The sequence below is a fragment of the Ranitomeya imitator genome, chromosome 1 (assembly GCF_032444005.1).
Source record: "Ranitomeya imitator isolate aRanImi1 chromosome 1, aRanImi1.pri, whole genome shotgun sequence".
NCBI lineage: Eukaryota > Metazoa > Chordata > Amphibia > Anura > Dendrobatidae > Ranitomeya > Ranitomeya imitator.
The window spans coordinates 1,190,718,514-1,190,733,423 of NC_091282.1; the positions used below are offsets into that span (position 1 = coordinate 1,190,718,514).

The following is a 14,910-nucleotide window of genomic DNA, read 5'->3' on the forward strand; positions in this document are numbered from 1 at the left end:
TCCTACACTTTTCCTTTCATTTTTTCCCATTATGTAGATAGGGGCAAAATTGTTTGGTGAATTGGAAAGCGCGGGGTTAAAATTTCACCTCACAACGTAGCCTATGACGCTCTCGGGGTCCAGACGTGTGACTGTGCAAAATTTTGTTGCTGTAGCTGCGACGCTTCCAACACTTTTCCTTTCACTTTTTCCCCATTATGTAGATAGGGGCAAAATTGTTTGGTGAATTGGAAAGCGCGGGGTTAATATTTCACCTCACAACATAGCCTATGACGCTCTCGGGGTCCAGACGTGTGACTGTGCAAAATTTTGTGGCTGTAGCTGCGACGGTGCAGATGCCAATCCCGGACATACACACACACATACACACACACACATACACACACACACATTCAGCTTTATATAGTAGATATGAGTTTCACTTTTTGTATTGAAGAACTGAAATAAATTAACTTTTTGATGATATTCTAATTTTGTGAGAAGCACTTGTATATATCAGTAAGTGCCATAAAATCATGATCTCAGCACATCTATTAAAATAAAGCTAAAGTGGACAATCCCTTAAAGTGGACCAGTCACTTGTCTATAATATGTACATTTTTAACTTGAGTTAATTGCCGCTGTTCTCCAGAATCCGGTGTTGCTTTTATGTCCTTTCTGCGTCTCTCCATTCCTCAGATCTGGGCCCCTCTTCCCTTTATGTAAATCTAGTCTGGTTATGCAAGGAGGCGTGGTCCCTAACTCTTCTCTGTGGACGTCTTCTTGGTGACCACACCTGGTTAGGTAAGAAGACTAAATTTACATACAGGGAAGTGGGGGCCATATCTCAGGAACATAGAGGCACAGGAACAAAAGAAAAATAGCGCCATGTTCAGGAGAACAACCACATTTACACTGAGTAAAAAATGTAATAATTCCTGCAAGTGATACATCCACTTTAAGTAGCACCCTGATCAATCACCTACAGCATCTGTCCCTCATCCTGCATCTGATGTGATCTCTTTGGAGACAGAATCATTGGCTTGAGAAGCACAGAACAGAACATGTTTTACAAGGTCATTATAGAACCCCATCTCCGTCGTGCCGTACCAAACTGACCAACTGATATATGCCTCAAACTTCTGATCTCCAGTGCTGTCGGTCCACATCGATCCTTATGTACTTACACAATTCTATGTAAAAAAAAAAAAACTATTCCCCAGAACCTAAAATCCGCTACCTAGACTCAATCATAATTCGGGGAGCATTAAACATTTAGGATGCTGTACACAACTTGTTGTTTTAGGAACATTGGTAAGGACTAGTTGGATTGGCAACCAGATATGTAGTTAATGCCGAACGCATCATTTAATTACACTAAATATTTGCCTTTGTAGCAAAAACATCCTTCAGGTCTCTTGAAATCAACAACAGCAACGACGAACATGATGATCCTCAATTAACGAGGACCCAGGAGGTAGCTCCAGATGACACCCCTTTTAATTACCATATTTATGAAGCACCATCTATTATTCATGCTCTCCTCAGCTGGGAGAAGGGATGATGATGACAATAGATATGGTCGGCAATAGCTGCAGACTGTTCCATATTCACATGAATGCAGTTATTAAAGAGATTTATGAGTAGGGATGGAAGACTACCCGCTGGAAGCACTGATTCACAAAATACTCCAGACTAAAAAACACAATGGGAGAATCGATTGAGTTCCGCCATCCCAATAATGTTTCCTAATGGCTGGAAAATCTTTCCCTTAGGCTAGGTGTACACAAGCAAATTTGTTATCATCTGAGAATATCGGATGAATTATACACATGACACTGTGACCAAACTCTGATCAACATAGTGCAATCCGATTCTCGAACATGATGGACAAAATAATTTCTCCACTCTGTAGGTGTGCGGAAATTGGACTGCACTCAGATTTCATCGTAGAAGCAGTACGATGGTTTCCACTGACTCAATCATTGACTTGAATGGCCGATTTTGATCTGAATATCGGGCATGGAGCAATTGTTTTTCCTTGAGCCGGCTCTGTCTGAGGAAACAAATCGGACAAGTTCCGACAAGCCTACAACCTGCAGTAACCACCGATTGACCAAACCGCTGCATGGCCAGCTCTACCCTCACCTACCGTATCCTCACCCATCCCTTGTAGATTGTGAGCCCTCGCGGGCAGGGTCCTCTCTCCTCCTGTACCAGTCATGATTTGTATTGTTTAAGATAATTGTACTTGTTTTTTATTATGTACACCCCTCCTCACATGTAAAGCGCCATGGAATAAATGACGCTATGATAAAAAATAATAATAATAAAGTGCACGACCCTATAGAATAAAATTGGTCCGAGTGTGATTTGATGTTTTGTTGTATCGCGCTCGGACAGCAAATACTCACCTACAGTAGTCTGACAGTATATGAAAAATCCCTGGGAAAAATGTTGGAATATATATATATATATATATATATATATATATATATATATATATATATATATATATATATATATATATAAAGTCCAGCAAGCAGGAAAGAACCCACCTCAGGTATCACTTGTTTCGAGCTGTGCTCAACTCTTAGTCGTAGCTGAAACATGTAAGTGGTACCTGTCGTACGTTCTTTCCTGTACTTTTTTACTTTTTATGCATTTTCTATAAATTTAATGTTGCCGGACTCAATCTTCCAATATTTTTCCAGTTGTTATATGGACAGATGAGCACCTCTCTGAGACCTAGCAGGGGATGTCACAAGTTTGGCGTGGGAGAGTCTTTTACACATTTATTTTTCTTTGTGAAGAAATCCCCACCCTCTTAACCACGGTCGGCTCCAGGTTTATGTGGGAGTCCCAGTAGGCCCCTCTTCCCTATAGATTTTTCCTCTTTGCCTTCCAAGAATTGTACCTTGTTTTTATTTTTCTCTCAATAGAGTTGTATCAGGGCTTGATTTTTGCAGTACCAGCTTTAGATTTCGTTATTACCATTTTAGAGTGGATTTGACTTTTTGAACTCTTTTGATCTTATTTTTTTGGAAAATTACGTGACCAAAATCCAGCAATTCTGCCATTTCGATTTAGCTTTGTCATTCACCATATTGAATAAATATTATGATATTATATTAGTCCGGGCAGTCACTCATGCTATGGTGCCAAATATGTGACCTTTTTTTAACATTTTAATTACATTCAGGGAAAATGGGGATAATATGAACTTTTACATTTTTTTACATTTTCTATCAGTCCCCCAAGGGCATTTGAACCTTTGACCGATTGTACAATATGTTGTAATGCTGTAATATTGCAGGGCAAAGTACATTTACCAAACCCCCGTTACAGGCTGGGCTTTAAGGATGAGTAAACATGACAGACACAGCGGTCCCCTGGCTGCCATGACAGTACCCAGGGGCGTACCCACCGAGGGGCAGGGGGGAACCCTATGGGGGGGCTGTATATGATATGGGAGCCCTATGGGGGGCTGCATATGATATGGGAGCCCTATGGGGGGCTGTATATGATATGGGAGCCCTATGGGGGAGCTGTATATGAGATGGGAGCCCTATGGGGGGCTGTATATGTGTTTGTGGGGGGGCGCCGTTTTGAAGTTCGCCTCAGGCAGCAGTGTGGATAGGTTCACGCCTGCCTATAAGCAAAAAAAATATATATTATTATTATTCTTCCTGCGCTTTATACTTGCCTCGCATCGCTCCCCCAGTGACCACCGGTGTTTTACGATCCCCCACCGGACTCTAGGACCTGGGCTATGTCACCAGTCACATAGTGCTGTTTAAGGTCCTGTGCCAAGTCCTACGGTGCTGGGATGAGGAGCGATCACTGTGGGAACCCGGCGAGGTGAGTAAAAAGCACCGAAAGAAAGCGCAAAAAGAACTGACATGGTCATTCTTTTTGCGGACGCAATAACTAATAAAGCACTGCAATAATGACATATAATTTTCTTAAAATTTTTGTTCTAAAACTTTTTCGTTCTAAAATTTTACAACGACCATGGCTCGCCCCCCCAGTTTTGATCATGGGTACGCCCATGACAGTACCTCCAGCATCCCACAATCATCTTGCAACCCCAGGGGGTCAGAATTAACATTTGCCTCTACCAACCTCTTAAGTGCCACGATTAGCAAAAGTATTTTAGATGTTAAACTAAAACATACGTTTGCTCTGAACCCAACAGTTACACTTCGGTGCCAGTTGTAGAGTATGGTGGATTTAGAAAATTGAAACCTGTGCAGAATGGGTTCCAACACTTACTGAGGTTTCCGGTGCTGGTATCAGCCCTGTTCTTCACCCTATTAAGTAATAGTTTTGTGGCAACCCATGATGATGACACTATACAACCTCTAACTGGCTATTTCAGGGCAAGTAACAATAGAACTATGACCTGGTGATTGGTCAATGTGGGGCCTGTTCAGCAGGTCCTTAAACAGATGGGCCAAGTGATTGGTCAATGTGGAGCCTGTTACAGATGGGCCAAACAGTCCTGAAGTATGATCACAGTTGACTGAAGGATGCCAGTAGGTACCCAAAGGAAGTGTATGGACACATTGCAGGCAAATTTTTATGGGTAGAGTTTATGCTACACCAATCAGTTGGGTTATCATATTTTCTATTGTAATGTTGCATTTTTTTACAAAAAAAAGTGGCTCCATATTACCATTGTGTGTGATAATGCAGTGGACTGGAGGTCCATCATCTGCATACCTTGGACTTGAAGATATGAGAGGAGATGGTGGACAATGTCAGAATCAACTCCATTAAGCTCAACAACTGCAACTCCACAATGTTTCCAAAAAGGCCGGTAGATCGTGAATTTATTAGAAGTGTGTAAAATTCTTGCAAATGACTCCATCCATTTGTAGGTATAAGCACGAAAGGATTCGGCACACGGTTGGCTTGTTGGCTCCTGAGATATAAAGTCTTACATATCCTGCGTGTGATGCGGTGGTTTCCTAGCAGCACGTCATAGCAACGCAGGATGCCGAATAATCCCAGAGAGATGATAATGGGAGAACATCATTAGGGCTAAAGGGCGATGTGATGAATCCCAGCAGATGCGCTATTTGCTAAATTGCATTATTTTCTCTTATTCTAATCTAATTCTAACCTTATTCCCCTTTATCGTCTGTCGTATTCAAATTATGTAATTTTGTAATATATAGACAGGCAGTTAATGGGTTTCTACAACAGAAGAGGACATAAAGAGGATGCAGACTGAGATACTGGTCCCTAAAGAGGCTCAGAGACCCCACAGTCACAGAAGAAGACACCTGTATTATAATTGTCACTTAATAAATGGGGGCCCTATGCATTCCCAAGAGCTTAAACCCTTCCCAACATAAGATGTAATAGCATGCCCTACGTTTGGCGTGGATGTATGGAGAAGGCTCAGAAACCGAGCCTGCACCACACCAAGCAGTTGCCAGCTGTGTTATACAGCTAACAGCAGCCACGGGAGCTGAGCTCCAGTGGCTGCTGTGTAAGGGGGTGGCAGGTCTGCTCAGTTGCACCCTCTTCTCCTTCCGTGTGACCCCCCTGTGCACTGTAAATAAATATGTTATGTATTCTTAATGTATTGTGATGTGTTTGCCTGGTCCTAATGTTTATTATTGCAATGTATGTGACTGTGTTAGAAGTAGGGAAAGAGTTAAGTAGCTTAGGGGGCTGGGTCAGCAGCATCCAGAGCAGACAGGAAGTCTCTGTCTGCAAGCAGAAAAACCTGGGTACGTCCTCCAGTCCTCCACGGCAGATCTGTGCTACAGAAGGGGCATTGCCAGACTCCCGGAGGGGAGAGATCTGCTGCCCTGGACCAATGAGTTATACGGACTGAAGGCTTAGGCTAGGTTCCCATTGCGTTAATGGGACCGCGCTAACGGACAGCGTTGTACGGCGAAATTAACGCCGTGCAACGCGTCCGTTAGCGCGCCCATTAACAGCAATGGGGACGCGCATCACTAGCGCGTGCCATTTTCGGCACGCACTAGCGACGTGCCGGTGTTTTCTGGCGCGCCGTGGACGCTGCTTGCAGCGTCCGAGGCGCGCCCGCAGTCCGTTCCCCGCTCTCGCAGATCGGAGGGGTCTCAGGCGCCCAGATGCCAGCGATTGGATGACTGCGAATCTCGGCCACTGTGAACGTTGTGGGTATGGCCGCAGAACGTGTCAGGGAAAGAGCAGGAAGCCAATGTTGAAATTGTCTTTTTGTCCATCCTTCATCATTTGTTCAATAAAAGTTCCTTTTCCCTGTTGGAGTACAGCTGCCTTCTGGACCCTTATTTGCCTGGACTGCACTGCTGTGACCAGAGGAAGAGAAGGTAACCTGTGGGGAAAAGCTGTGTTGGTCCTGTCTATCTGTATGCAAGGGACTGGGGGTGCTCACTGACCGTTTGCTCAGTGGACTCTTGTCTATGTACTATGCTTTTAAACAACCCGCCACAACTACCCCCCGATCAACCTTGTTACACTTGGCATAGTGGCGTAGTCGCGGCAGGACGGACCCCCGCAGTCTAAAGACTTATGGATAGAATATGTGAGACCTTTGATTTTGAAGTGTCCACCATAGAAGAAATAGAGATGGCGGCTGACCGGGACTGTGAATCTGAAATATGTGATGTGCTGCCCGAACTGGAAGAGATGGAGCTGTCGGCTGACAGCGACCCTGAGATGTGTGACTTTGAAATTGGGACTTATGATGTGTTTCCCGCCGGGACAGGATTGTGGATAGCCGATGTTGTGGACTCAGGAATGGCGCCTGACCATGGCCGAAAAGATGGTGGCTGTTGGTGCGAAAAGTAAAGACAAGGCTGCTAATTGTGGGCGTCACCCAGGATTGGAGGCACTCCAAGGCCCGGGTAGAGATGGGCCTGAGGTTCGAGGCCTGGTGGTCGGAAGAGCTGGAGGGGCGACCCCCATGATGGCGGCCAAGCCAGAAACCAGTGGAGGACAAGGACCTGACGACACCCCGGCAGTAAGGAGTTATACAGACTGAAGGCTTACAACACAGGCCCTCAGGACTTGGGAAGGGCCTTCACTGAAGGGGTCTCACGCGCCCAGATACCAGTGATTGGATGACTGCGAATCTCAGCCACTGTGGGCGTTGTGGGTACGTCCGAAGCACATGTCAGAGAAAGAGCAGGAAGTCTGTGGATTACAGCTGCCTTCCAGACCCTTATTTGCCTGGACTGCTGTGACTAGAGGAAAAGAAGGTAACCTGTGGGGAAAAGCGGTGTTGGTCCTGTCTATCTATGTGCAATGGATGGGGGGCGCTCACTGGCCATTTGCTCAGTGGACTCTGTCTGTGTACTGTGCCTTTAAACAACTCAACCCCCCTCCAGGTTACCCTTGTCACAGCTGTTTAACAACTTAATGCCTCCTGTCAATCATATACATAGAATTGATTTTGGGGTGCAAATGGGTTGTCCTGGCACCTGCAACCTGCTGAATGACACTTTCCTAACAAATAAATGCAGTAAACAGTGATCAAAACGTGGTATGTACCCCAAAAATGGTCTCAATAATAATGACAGCACGTCATACAAAAATACAAGCCCTCATTTAGCTCCTTCTAAGGAATAAAAAAAGGTATGGATCTGAAAAAGTAGTGACGCAAATCTAATTTTTTCTTTTTTTTTTTCTTTTTTTTTACGAAGTTCGGAAACATTTTTTAACCACTAAGATATAAATATACATATAACTTTGCAATCTGTAATAGAACAGACCCAGAGAATCACGTTACCCGATCATTTTTGACAGCACAATGAACGGCCGTAAAAGCAAAACCCCAAAAAATAATGGCAGAATTTAGTTACTCTTTCACCATTTCACATCACTTAAAACATTTTCCCAGTTATCTGTACATTATATGATAAATTAAGGGTGCCATTCAAAAATACAACTAGGCCCATAAAAAACAATTCCTCATATGAGTACGTCAACGGCAAAAAAAAAAAAAGATAGCTCTTGGAAGAATGTAAGGGAAATTCGAAAGTGCAGAAAAAATTAAAAATCACCAGTTCATTAAGGGGTTAAAGGGGTTATTACCGATATTAAACCTTTTTAGCTATTCACAGGTTAGGTAATAGTTTTTTCATCAGCAAGGTTCCGATTGCTGGCCCCCCAGTAATCCTGAGCAGTAGGCTCTAAAATGAGAGCCTGGAAGACATAGCGGTAGTAGGCAATATATAGGAAATATGCAAATCCCATCATGTGAAGTCCTAAGAGAATGACAGAGGACTGTGGTTTGTATTCGGCAATCTGACAGTAAACACTCATGTGTAGCGGTCAGGCCGGCGGGTCCCGTCTCCAAGATACAAGAAGATCAGGTCCCGCCAGCCCGCAGGCATTCCCCGTAATCCTTCTCACCCAGATCACGCTCCCACGACGCTCCCTCTGGCTTCAGCGTTTGTCCGATGTGTCTCCTCCGCTCCCTCACTTCCTGGTTACAGGGGAGCGAGCATAGGGCGCGCGTGGGCGCCACTGTGAAGTCATTTAGACGGCCAGCGCACCCTTTTTCCTGAATGTCCTCTCAGCCAATCCTCCTTTGGGAGGTGCCTGGGAAACCTTGTGTTTTCTGCTTAGTTGCAGATCATCTCTTGCTTATTCTGTCTTGCCTGAACTAATATCCAGTGTATTTTCCCTAGTGCCATTGTCCTGAATACCTACCATTTACTTTCGGACTCTAACGGTATCCTTGGGCCCTGCTGGTTCTCTTGCTCCGGTTCCCTGGACCTCTCGCTCCTCCTCTCCCAGTATCACTGTCCTGTTTGGGTCTGACCCTCTGGTTTCTGGAGCTGTTGCACGTGAGCTTCATTGGCTGCGCAGGGTCTATCCCTGTAAAGGGGTTTGCTTGCCGGAGCTCCCTCAGGGGTATTCTGTGTTTCAGCCCAGGGGGTTCTCCCTTGTGGGTTCTCCTGCTTTATAACCTGAAAAAAGCTTTGCTGATTCATCTGACATCCTTATCCTGCTGGTTCCTAAGGTTCAGCTTCCACAGTGGGTTCAATAACCTTGCTCCGCCTGCCTTGGCGTGACACATGTGGTGCAGGGAGACCCTGCAAGCCTAGTATGTGGATTATTTAACAACAAAACAGCGCCACCTTATGGCCTAATAATGTTAAAAATCACAGATGAAATGGAAGCCTTGGTAGATAATGTGGGGGACTGTCTCCCAATTGGAATTAAAGAGGACCTTTCATTGTATTTTTTTTATTCATTTAAACTGGGTCCCTCCCCCAATTGTCAGTGTTCCACTGATTCTGGAACAGTTGTTACTTTTCGTCTGTGCCCCTTTGTTCCAAAATTATACCCCTTGGAAATAATAGTGCAAATTTTCCTTTCAACCAACTGGGCGTGTACCACACAAGTTCTCACTGGGTGTTTGCTTTTTTTCTCGTCTGACACTGGCCAATCAAAACACCGTCCCGCCCACAGAGAAGTTCTGTTTTATACACCCAGTTGGTTGAAAGGAAAATTTGCACCATTGATGGTCATGGGGACATAACTTTGGAATGGAGGGGCACAGAAGAAAAAGAAAAACTGTTCCAGAATCAGTGGATCGGCGAGAATTGGAGGAGGCACTTAGGTTATGAAATCCAGCGAAAGGTCCTTTTTACGTGACCCAATCTAAGGCACAAGAGCTGTCAATTTTGCTCACAGATGTGTATAGATGGTATATATTTTTCAGTTTTTCAACAAGTGAATGTGATTTAAAGTATTGATCATTAATAGGCTTTTTTTCCATATTGTTTGTGCAAAATCCTACTGAAGAATCCTACAGTCAGCCTGACCCGGCCTTAAATAGCTGATAACAGGGAATAATAGATTGTAGCCAGCTACACATAAAGCACAGACTAGATAGGCTACAGATTACATGAACTTTTAAAGAAGAAATCTCTCTCCTTCTAGCCATTCCCCAGCTGACATAGGAAGTGCCATCTCCGTACGCGGTGATTTCTTTTCCTCCCCTGTAAATCAATAGCGGGAACCTTTTGTGCAGCGAATTGTGCGATTCTGACAAATGGACGGACAGAAATCGGATGACACAGATGTCCGGAGGCTTCCGATGAAATGTGCCATTTTCCTGTAAAAGCCTATTAGCAAATGCTAAAAACGGCCCTATTAAGGAGCTGACGTATGTGTTCACGCCGAGCTGGAGGCGACTGCAGAAAACAGGGTAATACTATCGTGTCTATATCATTATAATGCCCTTTTCTGTGGTCGAATACTTTTGCTGTGTGTATTTGCTTTACTATTAGGTTACTTTTTTATGTGTATTGTTCCAAGATATCTTTAGGCTATAATTGCTTTTTGTCTATGGCCTGAGAAGCTGTAATTTATCATGATGTGTCTGTTTTAGTAAATCCTTGAATTTTTCCTATATATAGGTTGCTTTTACTCTATATTTGCAGTAAAATTCACCATATGTAATGGGAAAGCTCCAAACGTATATGTTAAATGCAACCATGACCCTCCCATCTTGGTCAAGACAAGGCAGACCGTCAGCTCCCTGAGGGAACAGGTTATAGCTCTCTATTAAAGTCTATGTAGATTGTAGATGCTTTATTGTACCTATTGCTGGATTCACAGCTGCACTGCTCACTACTGCCGTAAAAGTCATTAGAATAAGCTCTGTCCAGGCATTGAACAAGCAGGCAACGCTTTCTTTTTGTTTGTTTTTTTGGCTGAAGTCTGTAGAATTGTTAAAGGATACTCTCCTCTATTACGGAGCATATGATGTATGATTAGTACAAGTGACCCAATTATACATCTCTTACCTTGAATCTTTCAGACACCCCTTCACTGATACTGATTGTGAATTCAGCAATTTTCGGGGAACGGAATTTCCCTTTCTTGTGATCACGTTCATATTCGGTCTTTGTTTTTACCACAACCTTGAAGAAATAAAACTTGAAGTTAATAAATATAAATGTTAATTAAGGCATCGAAAAGTTGAGTCTCTTGAGCCGATACATAGATTATAAAATATAGTAGACAAGGTTTGGTTGGGTATAATATCAATTCAGAGATGTGAGCTCTTGACTGCTCAATATGGACCTGCAAAATCCAATTGATGAACTTTATAGAGCAATTCACACGAAAATAGCATTGACCCCAGAAAATGAAGGCAGTTCCGTTCTCCTTCTCTGTTAGGTTAGTTATCCAGAGTTGGATTATTTGGTGGGGAAAAAAATAACAGTTCCATCACAGGCGGAAAAAGGTATTGCTATTGTAGGGGTTCAGCTCTCCGGTAGACTCTTCTGCACAGGCACAAAGTTCTTGTATCATAACAGTGAGCACATTATTAAATGTCCAGAAAATAGTCCCAGCTGACAGCTCAAAAATGGCAGTTCCTTGGCATCAAGATAAACAGAAAACAAAACACTTCTTATGATGAAGGCACAATAATCAGAGTGGGCTCATCTGGACAAAAATACAGTCCACTTCTGTCTCTGGCAGTAAAAATCCTTCCGTCTCCCACCCATGGACAGTTCTGAGACTGCTCAGCTGCCTTAGTGGTAGAGAAAACTGTAATGAGATATGGCAGTCCCACCCAGCATTTCTGACCGCTCCTAAAACCCGGACCCAAGAATCCAGGCCTATTAAATAACCTTCTCGGCAACTTCTTGTCACTGGAGCCTTCTTTCCTGGGACTTACATCACCGAAGCTAGCTACCTCAGTGACACATACCTCCAATGGGTCTGTCCAGCTGCTTTCTTACACTATCAACATATCGAACCTTAAAACTCAATGCAGATGTTAAGTGGAATCCATTGCCCAAAGCTACAACAAATCAGTGATCTCCAATCAGAAAACAGTATCATTTCCAAATGATATATGGATCCATATATGAAGTTGCCTTAAACAGGTTTTCTAATACGTATTTTTCAAAACATCTCAATTAACTGAAAGGTATAGCACTTCCCCGTGTGGCACAAAAATAATTAAATAACCAAAAAAAGAAAAAAATTGTGCCGGGGGCTGAAATTTATCTAAAAAATAATAATAATTAACTTTAATAGTATTAATTCATAAGAACATGTATATGCAAAATGACTAAAGCAAGCATCAAAAGACAGGGACACCTTAAAAAACTATATGATACATACAGACATGTGCATACATATAACCATATGTGTGTGGCAGGTGAGGGAATCATGGCCGCTTCACAAGTACATGTGTATAAAGAACGCACAAAAAAGTATGATCCTATGGTACTAGGTAAAACAAGTGCCTGTAGGCATATACATAAAGCATTTAATAGAATTATTTAGCTGATAAAGTTAAATGTACAAATATCCCAAAGGTTTATAATAATGAATATTAGTAATAGTAAAGTCATATTTACATATACCCAAGGGAAAAAGGTAGTCCTGCATGACAGTGATCATCTTACCTACCACAAGACCTGACGTGTTTCACCCACTGCTTCCTCATAGGTATTTCTAACAATTTTTTTAGCCCGATTTTTCTGGTACGTATTTCTAACATACTTTGGGCCAGATTCAATTTTTAAGTTACTTTTCTTTTTTTTTATCTCTTGGTACTTGACGTTTTTTGTACCAAACTCTTCAGAACAGATCATGTGGTTTGTCAATTTTGCGCAAAATCAAAAATGCTCTACATTTTGTTTTTTTTCCTCCTTTTGAACCTTTTAAAAGCAAAACATTGTATGTTCGACTAAAAAAAAAATGCCACAAAATTAGTGTAAAAATTACAGGCATACATAAATCACTCTGGGGGGGTGGGAGGGGGAATTGGCAAGTCACAATTGATGAATTGGCTGCAAACATCTGGAAAACATAAACCACACCCATATTGGAGAACTTCAAAAAGAACAATTATATAATTAAACGAATTAAAATAGAATTACAATGTTATTGTAGAGTAATGTGCGAATTGCATGCGTTTTTAGTGCATTTCTGCAGGATATGCGTTTTTTTCCGTGTGGATTTTCTGCATATAACGCAATTCTATGGGGAAAATAGACACATAAAACTCAGTGCACCTGCAACAGAAATTGACATCCTGAGAATTTGACACACGCACCACAGGTCAAGGTTAAAACAAAAAGCACAGTGTACATGATTGTCCATGAGGTTTTAATAAATCCCTTTGACTTTGCTGGAATTGTAAGACGCTGCTTTTTTTGTGCAGTGAAAATACCCAGTTTCAAAAACTCATTGTGGCAACAAAATGTTTACAGGCTGAAAACTGACAACATCCTATTCAGACGTCACCAAGCCAAATGAGAGCTTCTTGCTACACTGAGCTATGCAGCTATGTCAGAAGCTCATGATGTGGACTAGTTTTCTTTAAAGGGGTTGTCCTGGACTTTAACATTGATAGCCTATCCTTAGGATAGCTCATCAATGTCTGATCGGTGGGGGTGCCAGGTACATTGATGGTGTATCCTTAGGATAGCTCATCAATGTCTGATCGGTGGGGGTGCCAGGTACATTGATGGTGTATCCTTAGGATAGCTCATCAATGTCTGATCGGTGGGGGTGCCAGGTACATTGATGGTGTATCCTTAGGATAGGTCATCAATGTCTGATCGGTGGGGGTGCCAGGTACATTGATGGTGTATCCTTAGGATAGCTCATCAATGTCTGATCGGTGGGTGTGCCAGGTACATTGATGGTGTATCCTTAGGATAGCTCATCAATGTCTGATCGGTGGGGGTGCCAGGTACATTGATGGTGTATCCTTAGGATAGGTCATCAATGTCTGATCGGTGGGGGTGCCAGGTACATTGACGGTGTATCCTTAGGATAGGTCATCAATGTCTGATCGGTGGGGGTGCCAGGTACATTGACGGTGTATCCTTAGGATAGCTCATCAATGTCTGATCGGTGGGTGTGCCAGGTACATTGATGGTGTATCCTTAGGATAGGTCATCAATGTCTGATCGGTGGGGGTGCCAGGTACATTGACGGTGTATCCTTAGGATAGCTCATCAATGTCTGATCGGTGGGTGTGCCAGGTACATTGATGGTGTATCCTTAGGATAGGTCATCAATGTCTGATCGGTGGGTGTGCCAGGTACATTGATGGTGTATCCTTAGGATAGCTCATCAATGTCTAATTGATGGGGGTGCCAGGTATATTAATTGCCTATCCTTAGGATAGGTCATCAGTGTCTGATCAGTGGGGGTGCGTGCTAGGCACATTGATTGCCTATCATTCGGGTAGGTCATCAATGTCTCATTGGTGGGGGTGCCAGGTACATTGATTGCCTATTCTTACGGTAGGTCATCAATGTCTGACCGGTGGGGGTGCCAGGTACATTGATGGTGTATCCTTAGGATAGCTCATCAATCTCTAATTGATGGGGGTGCCAGGTATATTAATTGCCTATCCTTAGGATAGCTCATCAATGTCTGATCAGTTGGGGTGCCAGGTATATTGCCTATCCTTAGGATAGGTCATCAGTGTCTGATCAGTGGGGGTGCGTGCTAGGCACATTGATTGCCTATCATTCGGGTAGGTCATCAATGTCTCATTGGTGGGGGTGCCAGGTACATTGATTGCCTATTCTTACGGTAGGTCACCAATGTCTGATCGGTGGGGGAGCCAGGTACATTAATTGTCTATCCTTAAGGTAGGTCATCAATGTCTGATCGTGAGGGTGCTAGGTACATTGATTGCCTATCCTTAGGATAGCTCATCAATGTCTGATCGTAGGGGGTGGATGACCTATCCTAAGGATTAAAGTCACAGATAACTGTTCCTGGTTTCAGTGGCAGTTGAAACTGCTCAGTTAAGGAGCTGTACAACACAGCTCTGTTGACTGTAGCGTGCTCGCAGCCTGGTACTGCACATCTGCCAGCTCATCTGCAGTACCCTACGATGGCCACTATTCATCCAACAGCGATGTGCACCTCTATAACTGAGCAGTTCTGTCCGACACCAGGAAC

At 43.3% G+C, this 14,910-nt stretch overlaps 1 protein-coding gene across 1 annotated transcript in view; it reads right to left on the reverse strand.

The window, feature by feature from the left end:
* The window catches only part of NSG1 (neuronal vesicle trafficking associated 1), an 85,721-nt gene that overhangs the window by 47,670 nt on the left and 23,141 nt on the right, over positions 1 to 14,910 (reverse strand). Inside the window, exon 3 of the mRNA XM_069744835.1 lies at positions 10,767 to 10,883. Within this exon, the coding sequence (XP_069600936.1) occupies positions 10,767 to 10,883 (117 nt within the window). The remainder of the gene's footprint in view (positions 1 to 10,766; positions 10,884 to 14,910) is intronic.